Source organism: Thalia democratica, chromosome 9 (assembly GCF_965202585.1).
Source record: "Thalia democratica chromosome 9, ktThaDemo2.hap1.1, whole genome shotgun sequence".
Classification (NCBI taxonomy): Eukaryota; Metazoa; Chordata; class Thaliacea; order Salpida; family Salpidae; genus Thalia; species Thalia democratica.
Window position 1 is genome coordinate 10,716,248 of NC_139173.1, and position 23,111 is coordinate 10,739,358.

The 23,111-nt window shown below is 27.9% G+C and overlaps 2 protein-coding genes across 3 annotated transcripts in view; both read right to left on the bottom strand.

The window, feature by feature from the left end:
• On the bottom strand, positions 1-12,165 carry LOC145843834 (glutamate dehydrogenase, mitochondrial-like). The gene is made up of 16 exons (XM_082951074.1): positions 12,066-12,165; positions 11,669-11,797; positions 9,977-10,082; positions 9,605-9,698; positions 8,885-8,965; positions 8,620-8,739; positions 7,051-7,226; positions 6,863-6,899; positions 6,600-6,705; positions 5,556-5,649; positions 5,092-5,232; positions 4,794-4,874; positions 4,449-4,572; positions 4,204-4,286; positions 772-834; positions 1-439 (listed from the first exon to the last, which is right to left on the bottom strand). Exons 1-16 carry the CDS (start codon positions 12,134-12,136, stop codon positions 320-322), a joined length of 1,626 nt encoding a protein of 541 aa, XP_082807200.1. The 5' UTR covers positions 12,137-12,165; the 3' UTR covers positions 1-319.
• An 8,028-nt stretch (positions 12,166-20,193) lies between these two features.
• Positions 20,194-23,111, bottom strand: part of LOC145844725 (uncharacterized) — a 42,335-nt gene continuing 39,417 nt past the window's right edge. For both annotated transcript variants that reach the window (XM_082952145.1, XM_082952144.1), the window contains 3 exons: positions 22,315-23,073; positions 20,707-20,784; positions 20,194-20,470 (listed from right to left, as the gene is read on the bottom strand). In XM_082952145.1, the coding sequence (XP_082808271.1) occupies positions 20,306-20,470; positions 20,707-20,784; positions 22,315-23,073 (1,002 nt within the window). In that variant the 3' untranslated portion in view covers positions 20,194-20,305. The remainder of the gene's footprint in view (positions 20,471-20,706; positions 20,785-22,314; positions 23,074-23,111) is intronic.

Below are 23,111 nucleotides of genomic sequence, written 5' to 3' on the forward strand. Positions count from 1 at the left end.
ACTAGTTTTCTCTTCATTTATTATGATGCAGATTTTGATAGTAGACACTCTAAAACAAACGGCTTCCGCTTAAAAGTGGCAAAAAGGAATTCATTAAATATAAAAATGTGTATATAACCAATAATAACCGAAGGTGTTTAAAACTAAATGATTCAAAAAAGATAGAAGCTCTGAAATATTAAAATAAATGAGATAATAAAATAAATATACTAAGTCATGTCGCGATCTCGACATTAATAATAAAAGCTACAATCTAAAAATCGGACATCATTCGCGCTTCTGACATTGATGACGTCACACGCAGTTATGACGTAACTGATCACGTGAAAGTGAAGCCAGCTTCGGAGTACACCTGGAAGACCTTCTCGATGGCAGTGACATAAGCTGCCGTTCTGATGTCCAAACCCAAGTTGTACGCGTCAGCAGTATTCATTATTCTCTGTAATGATATGTACATTGGTAGGGTTATAATCAAATTGTTATAAAAATCTCTTGGGGCCACATCTCAAAAAGTTACTTGACTTTCAAATGAACTCAAGTTAACCTGAACTGTTAGAAGATTATGATGATAAAAAAAAATTTAAATATTTATCGAAGAAAATAATTAATTTTACTAAAAATAGCTATACTTTAGTTATAACACTTTTTTAGCCATATCTCAAATAACAACACAAAAACAAAAATATTGATATTAAAATTACATCAAATATACTTAATAACTAGTATTGTATAATAGTTTAAAAGAAAAAATAAGTTTTTTTTTTAACTTACTTTAGCAGATCTCTCCATGGTGTAAGCGAGTCCAGAGTGAACGATATCTCTCTCTGAGGCACCCTGTTAAATTATAAATTACAATAACTTTTCACAATAAAACTTTGAAACATCAGTTACATATTCAGTAAAACAAAAATGCAATGTCAGAGCCTAAATGAACTAAAAAATAATTGTCTAAAATATTTTAGTTTACAAATTTTTTTGAATAAATAAAACATTACTACTCGATACTTGAAACATTTTTTTGAAAATTTAAACTTGTATTGTTATAGTTTATAGCAGTTGTGAATTAATTTGAACTTTTATGAATATCTTGTCACAACAAAATTACATACTTGATATTGACTGTATGCCAGGGTTTCCCAAACTCATTTACTAAATCGCCCCCTTTTCAGAAGTTTAAAAAAAATCGCCCCCCATGATTTTATAAAGTTTTTTTTTCTTCTTGAGTACGCACTTTTGAGCCAAAAAAGTTGTATTCGAAATGTCATTTAGTCTTAAATTTATTGTTCACGCTCTTTTAGGCAATGTTTAAAGTAATTTAAAGGGCTTGAAAAAATAATTTACCGTTATTTTCTTATAAGCCCAGGAAAGTGTATAAAAGTACTAAAATTTTAAAAAGCCTTTTGTAATCTGTAATCAATTCTGTTTAAATATGAATTGTTTTAAAACTAATGAAACCTTTAGGTTAGTTGTGGACAACTTTTGTAGTCAACAAGTCATTTTTACTAAAAAAATCCTTTCTAGTGTCGACTTGTTAAAAAAATGTACTTGCGGGTTACATAATTTAAAAAACTAAGATATAAGAAAATTAAAAATCTCGAGCAAAATCTAACAAATTGATTTACTATTATTGCGATCTAGGAAGTACTATTGTGAACTGAAAACCAAACTGAAAGCGTATTTCAAAGTAATAAGTATCAAGAAGCTAAAGTTTATTGTTTTGCACAAAAGTAGTTTTTAAGTTTCTTAGCGGGCTGAAATTTGACTGGATCTAGGCCGTATGTTACCCATCTAAAATCTTAACTGAAACCTGTTCTAAAACTATTTTACCAAAGATTAAAAAACTAAAAAAGAATGAACAGCTTATTTTACACAGAATGAAATAAATATTAAAACATCATTGCTGATCTAGTTTTAGGAAGTTTGACCAACTGGTTGATTATCTCACATGAAAATTGGTTCAATCAATAGCTTCTGTTAATGCAGAAAAATTATTAATTTCAATGCTCAAAGGTATTATAAGCAAGTTAGTTGAAAAGATAAAAACTTAACTTTTTAAACTATATGTTTTGTAGTAGAATACCATGATTCAGTATTTGACTTGGAATAACCTTTAAAAAACTAAACCTTAATCCTAACAATTCTTTTTTAAGTATAAATAAATATAAAATTAAAGGTTTTACAATTAATTTTGTGAACAGAAAGTAATCTATTAAAAATATTTTTATTGGATTAAAATTTTGGTTTGTAACTGTAGCAGTCTTTTCGGTGGCTTATTTAATTCTGTTCAAAAATTAATTTGTTTTCTAACTATCAACCTATAATGATTTATCAGAGGAAAATAGTGAAAAATTAAAAGCTAGGGTTAAAATATTAAAGTTAACAACACATTTTAATTGCCAATATATTTTGAATTAAGATAAAACAAAAAAAAATTGTACTAATAGTTTAAAATCCTTAATATACAGTTTTTAACAATAATATATCAAGTTAGAAAATATAACTGACTTTAAGAATGTTTTTAGTGAAATAGTTAAAGCCATTTAAAATAGAGACCTCAAATCTATACTCTTTTAAAGTCCAAAAATCTTTATTGAAATAAAAACTGTATTGGTTTACAAGAATTTTTTACTTATACAGACTAAACAAGTAATAATAAAAATATGTCAAATAAATATCTTTTAAACAAATTTTATATTCACTATGCTATAAAAACTTTTAGTGTAATGTAAAACAACAAATATAAACTACCAAATTAACCAAATTAAAACAAAACCACTTAATAAATACAGTAGACTTGAATTTGCACTTTGAACAAAATTAAAAAGTGCTAACTCAAAAATGCATTATCATTTTTTTACAAAAGGCAAATTTCAACGTAACATAATGCAATACTGTTATGAATAAACGTGAAATCCACTGAAACATAAAAAAATATTTATTAAAAAAGATTGATCTATATAAGCTATTAAGTATAATAAAGTTTTTTGTTTTATTAATACTTAGTTAGTTATATTCTTTATTTAAGTTAAGTTAAGAAATTTTAAATTTGCACTTTTTTTTTGAGTAAAAGTGCGAACGCAAGAGGAAGTCTACAGTAATTAAAATTCATTAGGAATTAAGCAACCTGTTGTAGAATAAATAAGTTAATAAAATTGTTATCATAAAAAGACTACTTAAGTACAATACAAACGAGCTCAATTAAGAAATCTTTTATAAAATCAACTAAAATTGAAGACCTAACAGAAAGTAATGTCTGCAACTGAAGTCTAATCTAATGTGAAGGATGAGCTTCATGACTGATTGCAAGTTTTTCTATATCTGGCTCTAAATCAGTCAAACAAAGCCTCAAGTCACCTCCTTAACAAATATCTAGATTATATATTTTGCTCAAGGTGTTGATAACTGAACTAAAAGCTTTCTCAACAACATAGCTAGAACGAAAAACTATATACAACAATCTAACTTCCTTCTAAATGATAAGATACTAATGCCTTAGTTTTTGTTGAGTACAAAAGCTTTTATATCGTTCTTTGAAAAGTTTTACTTTAAGTTCAAGGTCAGTTTGTAAGTCTGAGAAAGTTTCCTGTCAGTCAACTTTTACTTCAAAAAGATCTGCTTTGAAAGGATCCAAAATCCACTACGGGACGTTTTATTGACCTCGGGGTCAAATACTTACTGGCAAGCTAAAATTAGTATAATAAAAAGATAAAAAGTAAAAATTTTATGAATAACCAAAATTATAAAATCGCCCCCCATTCGCCCCCTTACTAGTTATCGCCCCTTTACTAAAATTCGCCCCCCGACTTACTAAAATCGCCCCCAGGGGGGCGATATCGCCCACTTTGGGAAACCCTGCTGTATGCTGTTATATATTGCGTTATGACGAAATAATGACTTATCAATTATTAAGTGGTGGTTATATATATAAATACGCTGTACTTAAATAACTTATAAATGTATTAATATGCGTTAGTCAATAATGCGCAGGATGAATAACTTAAACTTGCAATGAGTCACTCACTTATACAACGTTAAAATATTATGCAATAAAAATATCTAAAAATATTGCTAAAAATGTAATATGTTTTGTAGATAAAACAAAACAAACTTCAATAAAACTATTAGACTGAAGACATTCTTGGTAGAATTAACATATTTTTTTTAAGCTAAAATATAATTATAACTTAGTAAAAGTAAACTCACAGAAATTTGTTTGGCAAAGACTTCTGATGGTTCGATGGGAATTTTATCAGCAAATTTCTTTTCTAAACTGGATTGTACGCTGCCTGCAAATTAACATTGTCTTAAAAAATATATCCTAGCTTTTTACTTTCACGTAAACGTAAAATTTAGTTAACTTCATATTCAGCATAAACAATGATAATTTATAAGTTTATTATCAATTTATAAGCAATTTTTTAAGGTTTTTATATCAAGTTAATAAATACCGAGAAGTTCCATGTTGGCATCGTGTTCATATTTGAACGTGAGTCTTCCGTAGCTGACGTGGTTGAGATTCTTCAGCCATTCGAAGTAGGAGACTGTCACACCTCCAGCGTTCAAATACAAGTCCTGTGTTAATTTAAGTTATATATATATATATTCAGACTGTTTGAACAAAGTTGTAGAGAAATGCTGACTTTTACAACCTTTACAGTACAATTAAAAAATTGAAATAAAAACAAACTTTACAACAAGTGCACTTTAATTTTCTTAATAAAGATAAATAATAATTGGCTATTTAAAAAATATAAAGTAATTTCATAAATTAACAACAACTGAATAAAACTGACGGGAACAACAAGAACTCCGTTTTCCTGAAGAATTTTGTCAGCAGCGGGAGTTGTGGGTCCGTTTGCACCTTCTCCAATTATCTATTTATATATATAGTTTGTAAAAAAAATATATGACTTTAATAAATTTAATAAATACCGTTATTGTAAAAATGTATGCAGTTCTCTAACATCTTTGGATTCAAAAACTTAAATTTTTGCAAGCAATTTGTCACAACTAAACGTATAACAATCAAAGTAAAAATTAATATCACTTGTAACCGCTAGATTTACAATAAAAATATTTATAGCAAAAAACCTTGGCCTTAATGTCTCCCGCATTCGCCATGGTGATGGACTTTTCCTTGGCGCATGGCAACAAAATGTCGCACTGTTGGGTCAGAAGGTCCCCGTCGAAAGCTTCGGCGCCAGGGAATCCCACAATCGACCCGCCGTTGTCCTGGATACAAAAAAATATCAAAAGTTAAGTTTTAATGTTTATTTATTTTAAAATTTTATGATTTTTTGTATGCTAAGTTTTCGCTTATTTTTTAAAAGCAATACAAAGGCACTTTGAATGAAATTTTATCTTTTGAATTTAAATATTTTAAAAATCTATATTTACGAACTCTAAAAATAGGTGCTACTGATAGTAAACATTTGTCTTAATTTTAGTTGTGTCTTCTGTTTAAGTGGTTTAGATTTTGATGCCCTAGTACAACATTAAAAAATATATAATAATAACTACAGTGTTTATAGAAACGATTTAACATAATTACTAACAATTTTGTAATCTTCAAGATCGGCAGGGTCGATTCCGTCTTCGTTGTAAATGCTTCCATTGTATTCAATCACTCCAATGCATTTCGCTCCGTGACTAGAAATATATAGATGAATTTATGATAATGTGAAAATTATAATAAAAACTTCTGATGTTAAATTCATCCTATTGTGATAAGAAGGTAAATCAACCAAAAATTTAAAATTATATAGTTGAGTTTCTAATAATGCTAGAAACATAATAAAGGACGATTAGGTTAAATAATTCTATTGTTCAGTACTAAGAAGTATACTCAACTGAAACTGCTTTAATTCTAAAATAAAAAACTTTGCTTTTTTATAAAGAAAACATTTTGGAAGTTTATTTACTAATATGAACAAAATAAACATTACAACAATACATACACAATCAACTCTTTACAATATCACATATGCCGTTAAAAATAGGTTAAGTAAAAGAAGAATTTCGGTAAGCATGTATTAATTACGTTTTATTTCACAAATATAGGACTGGCAATATGTGCTCAAACATTATAAATGTTTCCTCACACTACATTTAAAAAATTTAGTTTTATGTAGAGACAAAAAAAACTATAATCCGAGATTTTAAATACTTTCAGGTGGCCAAAGTACGAACGTTTATCAGAATTTTTTAGAACTGCAATCTGTTTGATCATAAAACTTTTTTAACTTAATTCTTTTTTGTCTTTCATCATTTTGGTGAAACCATATAACTTATTTAAAATTAAAAATAGATTTAAAAAACTAATTTCTCAATAAGTAATGCTAGCTGCAAGGGAAGTAATTTAAGAAAAAATAAGCTATATTAATAAAAATTAAGTGGTAATTTTTAAAACGAAAACTAAAACCAAGTCAAATAAATAAAAAACAGCCAGGTTTTCCAAGTCTAGTCATATGGAGTAACCACGGTAAAATAGTTTTTAAGTTTTATAAGTTATAAACCGATACGACTAAATCTATACTAAATCATTTAATTAAAAAAAACTTATCTCACATCAAAAACAAACAAATTATTAAAATTCTTACCGATGGAAGTAACGCATGGAATGGAGACCGACGTTACCGAAACCTTGAAGGATGAAAGTTTTTCCTTTCATTCCAGTGGTCAGTCCGATCTTGTCCATCCATTCCTCTGTTATATTATTGCTACGTTTAAACGTATTTATACTTCTAAAACGAAGAGTGAAAATTTATTTTATGAAGAATTATTAACTTATTCCAAGCTTCAGATTTTTTATAAATAAAATGGTTATTAGTCACGTACTTATTTTTTATTAAAAAATACTTACTTTCGTTGATGAAGTTGTCAATTCCGTGGAAGACTCCCTGAAATTTTATTTTCAACTTTATCTATTACCAATCCTTAGTTCTAAAGTTCGTTATGATACCCTACATAAAGTTAAATTCTTTTTTAATTAACATTTTTTTCCATTATTTAAAAAATAGGTAAACAAAACAACAAATATAAAAATTTCACCCTGCCGGTAGCCGAAACTCTTCCGTGGATGCCACCCTGGGTGATGGGTTTGCCGGTGACGCAGGCGTGGGCGTTGATGTCCCCGTGGCCGGTTGTCATGGCGTAAGTGTCGGCCATCCACGACATTTCCCGCGGTCCGGTGTTCATGTCGGGTGCCGGCACGTCGATACCGGGTCCTGTTGGAAGCAAATAAAAAAAGTTAAATTGTTAGTAGTGGGTGGTGTTAGAAAGTGTTGAGAGATTAAGATAAGCGGTCGTGGTGTTTTTTTAGATCTGTGAATAAATAATATAAATTTTATTAAAATGTGATAATCACTGAAAGTCTGTTGATTTAAATACATTCAAAATAAAATTAATTCCAGAGTTATTGTTTAAAAAAAAAAACTTTTTTAATAAATTCTGTGTTTTTATATTTAAGTTGTATAAATGAGCGTTTAAAAAGTTAAATTTTTTTAAACAGGGCTGCCACTCTTTGAGCCAAAAAATCTTCCCTGAGTGACAAGAAACTTCCCTGAGTAACCTTAAACTTCCCTGAGTTTTTTCAAATCCTTAAAATTTTTATTATTTATTGAAAACTACAATATTAATTCTAAGAATATTGAAGAACTAGCCGCAAAGCAAAAAAATTTCTAAACAACCATCTAAAAATAAATAAATTAACTTTTTTGAACACAATATTGAAACTAGATTAACTAAATCTCATTTTAGATCTAAAAAAAATTCCCTGAGATTTTTCAAAAAATCATAAAATTTCCCTGAAATTATTAGAAAAAACCAAAACTGCCCTGAGTTAAAAAAAAAATCAAAATTCCCTGAGTTTTCCTGAATTCCCTGAGTGAATGGCAACCCTGTTTAAATATAAACTCTTTTTTTATTTTTTTTCACAAATTTTTCACTTTTTGTTAAAAATAATGGCTTACTTTTAACTTCTTACTATCATTTTGCATTATAAGTATTTCGGTATCATAAAATCTTTTTATAGTTTGTAAAAATATTTAGTAGCATACGAAGAATGTATTATAAAGATAGAAAAAAATTTAAACGCAAACTCTGAGCTGTAGTAAAACTATTAAATTTTTTTTTTTTAACATTCAGCGTTTTATTTTTACAAGCGTGGCAGTGGAAAACCGAATGTAGCGTACTTTAAACGTAATTATATCTAGTCATATTTGAAATTTAGTAACTTAATACTTTATGTAGACTTTTAGTATCTAAAATAATTAAGTACATATATTCTAAATAAATCAAAAAAAAAAATTTAACGTTGCTGAAACTTTTTCGTGAATTTTTAAACAATTTAATATCAAGATGTAAGTTATTCGTTCAACTCATAACCATAATGCACGATGTTAAAATGCTTCGGAATATTTATAAAACAAATTTCTAATACAAATTACACTTGTCTTCACTAGCACCTTCTTTTGTCTATCGTTACGAAATGTACAAAAATATGAATTATATCATTTGCTTTAGAAAGTATTAAATATTTAAAATAAAACAGCTTAACTTAAGTGACTGACCCGAAAAAACTAATTTGAAAACTTATAATAAACTTGCTATAAAACGAACCAATAAATCCCTTCTTAGCGAGCTCAACAGTGAAACGCCTGGTGATTTTCTCTAATTCGCGTTCTGAGTAGTTCTTCGGGTCGATACAGATTCCGGCCTTCGCACCTCCGAATGGAACGTCTAAAAGAAAAATATTAATTAAAACAAATACGAACTTTAGTTTATCGGTGTGTAAACAAACAAAAAAAATTACAAAACCTAGTCGTCATAACCTTCAACAGCTAAAACGTTTGAAATTGTTAACACTAAATAACAAAAAACATACCAACAACGGCGCACTTCCAGGTCATCAGAGAAGCAAGAGCTTTGACTTCGTCGATGTTAACATCTGGTGCGTATCTCATACCTGTGCATTGTATTATAATATAGCATAAAAAAATATTTAAATTTATTATGTTATAAAATTTCTATAAATTTAAATATAAATTTATAAAAATTTTATAACATGTTTGGTGTAGAAAAATTAAAAAATGCCATAAACTAAACCTTGACCTTTATAATTAAGTATACTACCAATTAATTAATTGAATTTATTTAGAACGCATTGTATAAAAATATACTACAGAAATTAAAATATTTAAACTTATTACTTAAAATTAGCTTTTTTATAAAATTTATTACATTTATAAAGTCAAAAATTTTAATGTTAATAATGACCTATATAATTAAATATTATAACTTTTTGGCAAACAAAATGTTTTTTTTTTATAAAATATATGTTAAAAAATTATTTATTTAGAATTAAAAAGTTAAAAAAAACCTTTTAATCATACACGTATCAAACATATTGAAATTTACAATAAAAATTAACAACTATTTGCGCGAGCAAATTTTTAAGGCTCTGCAAACAATAATAAAACAGCAAGCGAAACCGGTTGAGCCAGATTGCGTAAGTTTGCTGTGGGCGGGTGAGAGAAAAGAAAAATATCAGCCCACGCAAAGAGCCAATCAGCATTGAGCTTGAACGTTTAAACCAATGACAAACCTCCTTTGGACGGGGTACGGTGCTGGCTGTGTTGGGCGCGATAACCGGTGATGATCTCGTATTCGCCGTTGTCTCGCTTCAGAGGGAAAGTCACCTGTTTGTTTGAACTTGAAATAACTGCATTGGAATGTTTATGATTATTTATGACAAAATTGTACAATAACAACTTTTTTATCAGAAAAAGTGAGAAAACTCTTAAAAAAGTTTTACTTAAAGGTAAACGTGGGCTAAATAAGGAAATTTTTATTTTGTAATTTTTTACATTTGTTGCGTTTAAACTTTACACTGAAAATATTTCAAAGTGGCTTTATAAGTTTTATTGTGGTTTTAGCACAACTTTTGGTTTGCAGTAAACTTAAAAGTGCAACAAACTTGCAGAACGTGGTTGCAAGGCCTCATTATTTTAAATATTCCCTGCACCTTCATGCGCTGCTGCTCGATGTTCTTCTTCAAGGCCTTTCGGCTTTTTGTGTCGATGCTGCAATGACAATACTACTTGAAAAATCATGCTGAGTATGAAAGCGATTAACACATGCAATGAGGTTTATATGTTTACAAATACTACGAAGTTACCAAGTTTTGTGTAGACACATTAATCTTTTAAATATATACAATATTTACAGGAACAAATTATTAAAAAAAATATTTAAGTTTGTAGTTTTCCTTGAACAGAAACAAAACTGTAAGACTTGTAACTAAGGTAAAGTTTAGATTTAAATAAACCGCATGCTAAAAAATCAAACAAGTTTTTAATTGTAGCTTTAAAAGATTATAATTTCATGTAAGAGTTTATAAATTGATCATATTAAAAGTATAAAAAAACCATGTGTTAAGTAAAATTAAAATAAAAACTAAATAGAACACTGTATTAATCAGAAAATTTAAATATAGTTGATAACTTTCGCAAAAAATTGTTATCAGTATAATAAAAAAAAACGTAAGATATCACATATGAAATTTAAAGTAAAATTCTAAAACAAATCTGCATTAAAAATTGTATTCGTCTCCACTTACTGCTTCTCTAATCTGTGATACCAATAGTACAAAAAATACAGGTTAATAGAATTGTCAATAATTAATTTTTTTATAATCTTAATTTCTAATTATAGTTTTAAATAGACTATGTTTTTACATTTAGGCAAACAAACATGTATGTAGTCAATAGTTTAAAAAAATGAAAAAACTTGTTTCTATATTTTTTTTTCTTAGGTTTGTATATGAAAACTTAAGACTAACTATATCTCAACAGTTAATCAAATTGCTATAACCAGGGTTGCCACTGGTTTTTTCAAATTATTTTCCAGGTTTTCCAAATTTCTTCCAGGTTTTTAAAAGTACACATATTTAAGTCTATTTTTAGTTTAAATTAAGTTTAAGGTAAGAAACTGTGTTAAATAGTATAAAAACATTGAAAAGATACTGTAAAGCTACTTTAAATATGTTTTTTAATAAAACAACTTTTTGATGATGACAAACACATTATTTTTATGATAGATTTTTTGAATCAAATTAAAAATTTTACTACTGAACATGTGAAAACTGTTAAAATTTCAGGTTTTTCCAGGTTGTTTTTTGTCTAAATTGTCAAATCCAGGTAAATTGAACCCTGTATAACATATAAAACACTTTAAAGTTAATATTAGAAGCATTCAAATAACAGTCAATGTTATATTTTGTAAAAAAAACTTTGGACTGATTCATGCCCTTAAGATGTTTTAAAATTTAAGCTTTTATAATTTTTTCACTTAGAAAAATATAAGACTTTCAAATTATTTTATATTTTGTGTAGTTCATGAAAAATACTAAGAGTTAACTTTAAAATAAATTAATCAGAACAATAATTATAATTTTAAAAATCATATAATTTAAGTCTGCTTTTATAACTGTCTATATATATTTTAAATATGATTTAGTCGTTACTTTTAACACATAATTTATGTTTAAAAATTAACAAAATGTACAAGAATTAATATTTACAATTATCATATTTACAAATTGTAAACTGAATGACTTGTTTTTAAAGCAAAAATATTTTTTTTAATAAAAAAAAAAAAAAAAACTAACGGTTTGTTTACACTCTGAACCAATTTATCTTCTACTAATTTTGCTCCTTTGTCAAAAAACATTCCTACCATTTCAAAATAGTTGGGATTGTCTTTAGTGGCCTCAGTAGAAGCAAAACATGCTGTCAACCTATAAATAATATATTAATAGAAAAAAAAAAAAGTATTATATAGTAAAAACATTTTCACATAAAAATAAAAAAATTATGATTTTTACAAAACTAAGTTGCTTTATAAACATGTTGTTGGTGATTATGTTGATGAGAATAAATTATGACCAAGTACTTTTAAACTTATGTCTTAACAAAAAAAAAACAACTGTTTAAACAATTATCTAATACTTAAAAAGGTTATTACAAAGAAAATTTAATATTTATTCAACTACTTGCAAAGCTCACCTATTAACATTACGAGCACCAAGCGTTTTTGAGCCCAAAGAAGAGATGGTAGATCTTATGATTCCACTCATTGTGTTTAAGACTAGTTGAGTTTTATAAAGTCTAAATGAAAGCAAAGGTTTTAAAATTACATGTTTGTACACAAAATAAGCTTAAAACTAAACAAGCTTGTTTGGATTACTTAATAAAAATTTAATTTTTTGATGTTGATGTGTGACAATTAATTGCTAATTTACGCATCATATTTAAATTAAAAAATTAAAAAATTTAAATACTTATTAGAGTTTTCAATAATACTTTGTGAAACTGTCAAACTAATTAAAAAAAACATCTTTTTAACTTTAATAATCAACTGTGTTTTCCTAGTAATTAGATTTTAACATTTTAAAAGTCTGTCTATGACATACCTTGGTTAGATGAACAAGTGTAAATAATATTTGTATTGTGCCTTAGTTTTTTTTTGCTATTAGGATTGCAGCTCTTTGAAACAAAAAATCAGCTCAAGCTTCTAAGAAAAAACTGAGCGCCATAAAAACTAGCCAACGATTTATTCAACATATCAGAAATAGCCGGATTTTTGCAAGATACTTCAAATAAGCCTAAGTCAGATAGAGTTTTTTAAATAACCTTTAAAACTAGAATAATATTCTAAATTTTTAAACTAGGTTAAGGTGGCAACCCTGAATTATAACATCAACCATACTAAGCCTTTATTCAATGATGTACCACAGATACTTAAAAGATTTGCTTGACCTGTAAATGCACATAATAAAACTAAGCCTTAGTTTGTTTAATTTATATTTATTTGTATAATTTATATTAATTAATTTGAGAGAGGGATAACTTAAAGTCACTAACAAAACTAGTATGAGTTATTTTAGTCAAAACTGGCTAGAATTATTGGTAACGTTTTATAGAATAGATTATTATATGAATGTATAAGTATTTACCTAGTTTAATTATGATTTGTGGTTAAGTTTATTCACAAACTAACTACAAGAATGATAAAGTCTGTAAAACAAATCATAATTAAAATATCTATTTAATAACATAATTTACAAAACACACACAATTAACTTACATTCCACTAACAAACTAAAAAAAGTTTATTTTTTAAAGTCTTAAAATTACCAAGACAAAAAATTTAACAAACAACTATAAAAAACATAACTTATGGTGTCAATGAACTTTTTGAATCCTTACCTCTGACTTGTTTTTATTTATTTTGAAACAGGTTGGGAAGGGTATAAAAAGTTATCTAGGAAGCAAATCAATATCGTTAAAGTAAAATATTGATAATAATATCAACCAAAAATACTATTAAAGTTCATTAAACTCATCTTGAGGGTATAGGGGGGGTTTAAATCACTTTTTTTTACAATTTGATCTTATTTTGTTGATTTTTTACTCAGCTACAAGTTCTTGCTAAAATCTTTAAATTCAAAACAATTTTTGAGATAGAGTTGGACTACAACACATTCCTTATAGAAGGCGCAACTAAAAAGGCAAAAAAAGACTATTTCTCTAAAAAAACCTCAAACCATCAGGAAGTGTTCCTTGCAATATTTAGAAAATTCTGTAGAAACAAAATTAAAAAATAAAAATGTAACAATATTTTTTTTTGTCATAACATTTTTATTTTATAAAAATTTGTTACGACAGAATTTTCTTAATTTTGCAAGGAACACTTCCTGAAGGTTCAAGGAAAATATTATAAAATGAAAGCAATTAAATATTAAAGTTTTATTAGTTTATGATAATTAAGTTTAATTCAATTTTAGGCTAAACAATTATATTTTATAAATGCATAAGTATTTGTTTATTTAATTTGCAACTTAAGTGCCGTTCTAAGATAACTTATAAGAACATAATTGCAAAGAATTAAAACAAAATAACATAAAATAAAGGTTTGGCGTCGAAGATAAAGAAGACAGATATACATCGTATATATAACAATATGTATTTATAATATAAAAAAACAACTAGTTTTCAAATTGTTTACTTAGTTTTGATGCTTTATGCATCTCCTCAGGATGATAATAAAAGAACAAAGTAAAAATTTTTAAAGAATAAAACAAAAAAACACATTGTGACGTTTCAACTAAAATTGAATAATTTTAGTTAGCCTATTTTAAAAACAACTTATGTACAAGTTAACTTATCTTTGCTTTGTTTGTTCTTGTTTTTAGATTTATTTTGTGGACATTGTTCTTTTGAAATACATATTTTGATTATGTAGGCAAAACACTTTTTATGTAGGTAACAATATGTATATATATAAACAAGTACAACAAAACAAAACCAAAAACAAGAACAAACAAAGCAAAAATAAGTTGACTTGTACATAATTTGTTTTTAAAATAGCCTAACTAAAATTATTCAATTTTATTTAAAACGTCACAATGTGTTTTTTTGTGTGATTCTTAAAAAATTTTGCTTTATTCTTTATTTTTTCTGAGGATATGCACAAAGCATTGAAACTAAGTGAACGATTTGAAAATTAGTTGTTTTTTATATTATAAATAAATATATATATATACCACAGATGTTCTTGGGTTAAAACTTTAATTCAACTAACAGCGTTTCACTGCTCTTAAATAAATTTAAGAACAGATCTACGGAGTCTAGACTTTTAGTCCGTTAGTTGAAATAAAGTTTTAACACAAGAACATCTGTGGTATATATTTGGATAAGCTTAGGTTATCAGGATCTCCAGGATTTAACGTTACATCTTATATATATATACATATTTTGTTCAAACTTCAGCTTAGTCTAAAATTATAGTTAAAATAGACAACAAACATAATTTCAGCTTGATATTGGTGCAAAATCATCCTAGGTAGTTACCTAATTTTATTTATAACAATAAATTTACTTGATACAATGTTTATTTCAAGTACCTTTGCTCTAAAACACTTTTATATTGTTAGTATAATGAAGGGCCAACTTTAATACCAAGGAAGCATTGATTTTCCAATTTCAACACTTATGGTTTAATATTTTATATTATATGTTATTAGTTTAATATGTGTGGCCTGATTGTAGAAGGTACTTATGATTTCTTGCAAAACTCTTTGAGTTGATCATTGTCCCACACATTAAAAAACGTTCATGCTAAATATAAATAACTAAAAGTACTTTGAGTATAAAACATAAATCAAAAGTACTATTCTAAGGAAATTAAAGGGCTGCAGTTTTGTATTAAAATACACACCTTGTATAGTGTATAAATTTGTATAAGTTTTTTTTGACTTATAAGCTCTTTGCTTCCTAAACCTTAAATGCTAATACTAATGTAAAAATTAACTCTCTACTTCTCTTTGAACATTGCAAGATCAAAACCTATGGCCTACACATATACAAAAATAAACCTTAAACTACAAAGGCACACAAAAATTTCTCTTGATCCTTAATTTCAAGTAAACAAGACTTTAACTAAAAGTTTGTGTTAGTTTTCAGTCTTAGGTATATAAGATTGACTTAGCATAGATTAACCTTCAAATAAGGAGAAATTTGTTGTGCTGCTTTGCATATAACTTTAATCTCATTGGATACAGCATATGGCATGTCTTTGCAACACTTGTAAACACTGTTTGAAATTTCTAATATGGCTTAAAAAACCTAGTCATAGCAGTATAACACTTTATTCAAAGAAATATAACACTTCCTTCAAACAAATATAATATGAAAGCATTCACTTATTTCTTTTCTTAATTTACTACAAGTAAAACCGCTATCAAGTCATAATTTTATGCTTTTGGATATAAATCAAACAAATTTCAATTAAAGGAGAGTTCGTAATTTTTTAATTCATGATCCCTGCTCGAGTTGCTTCTGCTTGTCTTATTGTTCTCGCGTTGTAGTGAATTTTAAACAACGCATGATCAATGTTTTACTTCACATTCTTTAACATTTAACAAATCTTTAGCTTTTAAAAAGATCTTTTTACAATCCATTGCTTTATGATAAAGAGAATCTAAGCTAAGCTAAATAAATATAGTTAAATGTATTTAAATTGCTTAAATTTTTAGACACGACAAGTGCTAAAGAGTGTTTATATTTTAAAACTATTTTTCAGGAGGACAAAACTAAATATAAAAGTAAAATTAAAAGCTAAAAAAGTAAGGTCTTTATAAGTTAAAGAATTGAAACAAAAGCGCCTTTTTTTTTCCAAAAGTGTATACCTTTTTGCAGATTTAACTTTTAGAAATGTACCAAGCTACGTGCTTGCTCAATTTATAGTTTCAATATTTCATATTTTTTACCTTAGTTTGCGTTATCAAAGTTTTTGGGAAACTTTTCCTTCTTTCACTCTTTTATGCAATTGTAGCTCAATGACCGTGTCATATTCTTTGTTAATACCAAGTCCATCGAAAATGATTGTGAGCTTTCAAAACTTGTTTTTCTTTAATTAAACCATTACTAAAAATAATTTTTAATAGTTAGATAATTTTAAATTGTGATTATTTTGGTGCTTTGACTCTAGTATAAAGATTTTATTCGGTTGATCAATACCAGCTTTGTGGCAAAACATCATAAACCGTTTGTTGATTGTCAAATGCAGGTTTTTTGGTTGCTGCAAACTGACGAGTTTCAAAAACGAACCCCGGTCTCATTCTACTGAAAATTTGTTGTCTGATGATCGAAGTGGTATGATCAAACCTTATGGTGGCTTTGAAATTGTTTCACGGCATAAAAAAGTTCAGGTTTGAGCTCTGTGAACTTTTGCCAATATCTTATTTACAAAAAATAGTAATTCTCTATCATAGTTTCATTTAGTAATCATTCTTTAGCTTATTTATAATTATTGAAATTTTACCTTAAGAATTTTTATAAATAATTGAAAAAATATTATTGCGGAATATAAAAATATAAAGTTTTATTTATTTAGTTCATCTTTAGTTAGTTACTTCATATGAACTAACTAATTAAAATGAATTAAAAATTTTCGTGGCAAAATAAGTTAAAATACATTTACACAAATAGAAAACTCTAATTATCAGTTTTATGAACAATTTCAAATTTTTTCTCATAAGATAGTGTGTTTATCAAATATCCAAAGAACAAATTTATATATTTTATGACAACTTTCAGTCAAGAAAAGCGAAAATTTAAATTTTATATATCAGGTTTATATGGTTTCATTCATAAGTACTTAGTTCTACAATTTAACTTTGCTAAAAAAAAAAGCTAAAAATTCAAACGTTCAATATTCAAACGTTTCTATCGTTCAATTCAAACGGATAAATTTAAAGCTCATCTACTTTATAACAAGAAAATAAACACTTTTTTTCCTAAAATGTTACGTAGACATTTACTAGTTAAAGTTTTAACCATTATTTATTTAGGCCATCATCAACAAAATTGAGATGCTTATAAACAACAACAGCATCCGAGACAACTTCCGACCGGTTTCGTTCTAATTAGGACCCATTAGGCAGGCATAGATTATAATTAGGACTCATTAGACAGCATCTCAACTTTGTTGATGATGGCCGTAATAAATGCTGTTTAAAACTGTTCAAACGAGCTCCGACTATAATCTGACAATAAGCTGACAATGTCTGAGACGTTGGGCTATGAATGATTTAACTGTCTCAATTTTTTCAATTTTACCCACAAAATGTCGATTTAGTACTTAATCCCGCTTGGTTAGATCTCAGCATGCCTGCCTGATGAGTCCTAATTAGGACGAAACCGGTCGTCGGTTGTCTCAGATGCTGTTGTTGTTGATCGTGCGGTAAAGTTCATTATTTATTACTAGTTAAAGTTTATAAGTTGATCTAATGATTTAGTTTTGTAGTTTAACAATATTATAAAAATAATTTTCTTTACCGTCTTTTATGTAATGTCATTATCTTATTTTATGTTCTTCAGTTAATATTTTTATGTATTTTAACTTAACATTCAGCTCATTACTGCTTCAACTATATTTATCTAAAAATAAGTTTAAAAAACATAAAAGACTAAATAGATACCGTAAAATAATCAAAATCATATAGACATTGTAGAGACAGAAAAATTATGAAACATAACGGTAGTAAAACACAAGATGATTTTTTTTGAAAATATAAATATAGTTATTTTTATAAGATATAAAACATAAAAATATTTTTTAAGTACATTTTTATACAAAAAAATTCAGTTAATTTTCGTCTACTTTTAATTTTCATTTTGTTTAACTGATTGTTTTAATACTAAGGATTTTAATGATAAAAATTTAAATCTAATAGCTCGTAAGAAACTTTATAAGCTTGTGGTGTACGACTCGATAACCGAAAGGTTCCTTTGTACACCAAGTCCTTAGACCAAATTTTTTGAGCGCTTTTTTATCGTTTAGTAAACAATAATATATATTTGTCCTAACTCAAAAAAGATTGCTCAGTTACTGAAATTTGAAGAGCTTATTTAAATAGAGATGCGCAAATTAAATATTTTATTAACAACTAGGTTTCGGTGACAAAATGGTTGCGACCTCTTCAAGTAAAATAAAATAGTAAACTGCACATAACAATGTTGCTTATCTATAACATTATAACAGTCTTATTATAAATAGACAAACCTACCGAACCTAATTTTGAATGCTAAAAATTTATGTTTAACATTTTACTGAAAACTGTATTTTTTTTTTACGTATATTAGGGTAGTTTTGAAAATTACAGGAAATTGATACTACAGGAAAATCTTTAAAAGTTATATTAGATACTAAAGAAATTTTTTAGAAAGTTACACTAAAAATTACGGGAAAATCTTAAACTTACATTAGATATTCTGGAGCTAATGATAAAGAGCAAAAAAAGTTTTAGGGGTTTATTAGAGTAATTTGGAAACTTACACTAGATATTATGGAAAATTTGAGATATTTATAGGATGTAGTATTTTTAAGTTACTTTGCAACATTAAATTTTTATTTTTTTTATTAAATACCAACTAAAATGTCTCTTATCGAAAGTAATAGACTTCTTTAAATGGTAATGATATTTATGTTAATGTGGTTTGTTAATCCATACGAAACACACTGATTAACAATTTAGGTGGTAAAGAGAAAATATGTATAAATTTTTTTATACATATTTTTAAATAAAGATCTAACAGTGATTTTGAAGACTTTTTCAAATAAAAAGTTTGGTTTTATATTAGAAAATTGTTAGCAAGTAGTTTTTTTATCAAATATAAGTTTTTACGTAAAAAGTTAGGTGCTAGTGTTTAAAATTAATTTTTTAAGTTTTATATAATAACGATAAACTATAAGATATTTACATTAAGGTATACATAAAACTCCAATGTTGCAAATAGTTAAAAAAAAGCTCATATTTTGTTGCTCAAATATACTTAACTGAACATGTTTTTTAAACATTTAACTTGAGCATGAATTTTAAGTTAAAGGAAACGTATCTTCAAAACTTAGATCTCTTTACTTCTGGTAGGCTTTTGAGTTGGTCAGCAGGAAAGGTCCAGATTTAATAAAAAAAATTGCCAAACTAAAAGATCTTTCACGAATAGGACTATTTTTGAAAAATTTTGTTAAAACTTATTTTTTGTTACTACAGTTGTCTTAAAATGCAATAGTAACTAATTTAATTCTAAAAAAAAATCGTATAAAATGCTTAAAAAATTATTTTTAGAGTTATTTTTTCACCAAACTATACCATCTTGTTTTAGTTTTTCAAGCACTAAGTTAACAGACTAAATAAATGTGCTTCTAAAAGTTGTTTATTCAACATTATCTAATAAATTTTCAATTATTTCTTACAAATTTTAAAATCGTGTGTTAGATGTTTTTTAAGTTCTAAACCGTTTATAAGTTAAAGAAATCTATTTGCTTATGATATTTTTAAATTAATATATTTTACAACTATAAATAAAATCAGATCTATAGTATATAAGAAAACTCTTTCCTCTATCGTAAATAAAAAATGTTAAAGTTTTTACATTAAAAATTATAGATATTTTCTATAATGAAAAACCTTCAGCAAAATTAAGTAAATTAGCTTGTCTGCTATCTATTTTACTTTTTAAATGTATTAAACAATACAAAAACACAAAAATAAATAACTTTTATTATCACCAGCGTAAAATTAAAATTCACCAATTAATGAAACTAAAATCTAGACACGACTAGTGTCTGGCTTGATTATCATAAAATAAAAAAAAAACAAAGTAAAAAAGTACTATATGCGTTGCGAATCGACGACGATGATTAAACTAAGCGGAAATTGTACTATGTGTATATTGCATCGTTAAAAATGTACAGTGCATCTGAGCGCCAGTATGTGGATGAATAGCATGTATGCCACCGCAAGGTTCTTGAGCGATAACAAATTTCCTCTCCTGATCATCAGTGAGCTGCCCAGCCTCTTCATGCGCGACTTCATTGATGGTAGCGGAATGTTGTGGTAAGTGTTCTGTTTGAAAGAACAATTTTAATAGTTGCTTACAAGAGCTGGATATGGAAGATTTATGTAAATTCATGTTTTAAAATTTTAAATTTTTACGTTTGTACAAAACACTTTAAAAATGTTTATAGCTAAGCAAATAAAGCTTTTTAAGTAAAAGTGAGCTTAGTGTAATATTAGAAATTGATGAAAAAAATTTGAACAGCTTGATATTTGTGTTAAATAAATATAAGTTAATAACTCACCGTTTTATTTGATTTATTTAATAATTCACTTTCTTCAGGAATTTCGATTGTCCAATCTTCTAAGCTTTCTTTTTCTTTCTATTAATAGTTTTGAGAAATTTTTATTTATTCATAAAACTAGTTTTTGTATAGAAAGCCATTAAACTGTGAAATTCAAGAGTTTTTATAATAAGTTATAGTTTCAAAGTTCTTGAAAATATGTTTGTTTTATACAGTTTTAAGAATTTGAAAATAATTTGTATAAATGTGTGATATTTTAAACCTAATTTATAATTTGTTTACCTTTGATTAAATTTAAATCGAGATTTATCAATTAAATACTTCTTAAAAAAACATAGATAGTCTGCTGTTGATTCTCTGTTTTCTTCTTTGCTTGCTTGTCTATTCTGTATATTGTTAGGTTCTGCTTTGAATGTTTCCTGATTTGTAGTTGCAGTTTGAGCAGTATTAGATATTGATGTTGGAACGTGAGAATCTGCTAACAGCTCGGAGTTACTTTGTTGGTCTCGCCTCTTGAAGCTTGACGCTTTATCGGCCGAGTGTGCACGCTTTGTGTGCTTCTTGACCATGTCAGTGATGTGGGTTGTTGACATGGCCTTAGGATTCTTATTTTTGGAACTCATTCTTCCAGGAAATAACTAACCGGATAGTTTCCGTGAAGAAATCAATTGCAATTAGCCGAGATAGAACTCAGAAATGCAAACAGATAAGAATTCTCCGCAATTAACCGAGTCAACGCTCAGTGATGCGAATTGGTACGAATTCTTACGCAATTAACCAAGTTGGGTCTCAGTAATGCGATCTGTTGATTTTTCACCGCACTTAACCGAGAATGAGCTCAGTAATGCGAACTGGAAACGAGGTATAGTTAGTCGAGGCTCGACTTAGTATAATAATGACCACTTACCGTAGTCAATTAAAAATTAGAAAATACTTAACAAATGCTACTTTCGTAATCAACCGTTAACTTACTATATTCTAACTTAGATAATTATAAACTTAGTTAGTTAAATTAAACTGTTAGATAGAGAATTGTTAACACAAAGTTTATTTTACACCTAAAAACTATTATTACGATACAAAAAAGAGACACTCACACTCGTGCAGGGCAAAAGCTCAGGAACTAAGTTACCACAACAAATCACTGGGCTGACTACTACAAGACGTCTCGAGCTGGTTTCTAACACCGGTATTCGTTTCGGGTTGAAACTCAATCTCTCGATCAAACGTTTTTGCGGACTGGCTACGAAAAATAAGCCTCTACGCTGAATGTGTAATCAAAAAGCCTTCTCTAAGTGATAACAAATGCCTAATACGAAAAACCTTCGTTGGCTGTAAACGTAAAATGCCTACGCTTATTTGTGTAAGTAAAATGTCTCTTCGCTGAGTGTATTATCAAAAGCCTACGCCCTTCTTGCGACGTCTATTTTTATGCAGTCTGCTTTTCGAAGAAAAAAGATTTCTCTTCTCTTCACAAAAGCAGTGCGAAACAGGCGCAATGCTTACAATAGTAGTATTGTTTAAGTTATGTAATCATTAAAGGTTTTGTAAATAAACATCGGTCATATACGAGAAAAATTTAATTTAAAAATAATTAATAAAAAATACCTTTTTAGTTTTTAATATAATTTCATCGCGCTCTTCAACACTTCTTTTAAGAATTTCATTTTCAACTTCTAATCTCTTCAACTCGAAAATTTCCTGCCTCAACCCGCTGACTACTTCACTCTGATCATTTTCTATTTGCAGGAAATTTCCCTTCAAAACCTCGTGCTCCCTTGCAAGCCGCTCGTGTTTCCCTATAAGCTCAGAAGAATTCAGTTTTTCGCATTTCAACCGCAAGGCGTCGCACTCGGTCACGTGACTCGCGATTTGGCGGTCCTTCTCGCTCAGCTGCGACTTTAAGTGGTTCTCGTTCGACTCGTACTGGATCCTAACCGCCACCAGCGAGTTGATCTGCGCGAACTGATCCTCAATTCTCCTCACCATCTTCTCCTCTCGCGACCTGCAGTCGTCCAGCTGCCGCTTCAATTCGTTGCAGTCCGTGATCAGCCGCGATATTAGCGCCTCCCTGTTGGTCAGCTCGTTTTTCAGCACCCAATCGGAACCTTCGTCCGCCGGCTTTCTCGCATCCGATTGGTTTGGATCTAGTTCCACTTCGTTGCTTCCATGCAGCTTTTCGAGGTCGATTTTCAGCTGCTCGTCACGCTCCATTAGTTTCACTTCTTCCTGCTTCGATTGGAGCTGCTGCTTGAGAACTTCCGCGTCTCGCCGCTGCTGCTCGAATTTCATCGAGTTTTCTGCTTCTTTCTTTTCAATTTGTCGCTCGAGGTGGTCAATTCGATCGCTTTTGGTGGAAATTTCGAGCTGTGATTGTTAAAAAAAGTTTGAAAAACTTGTAAAGG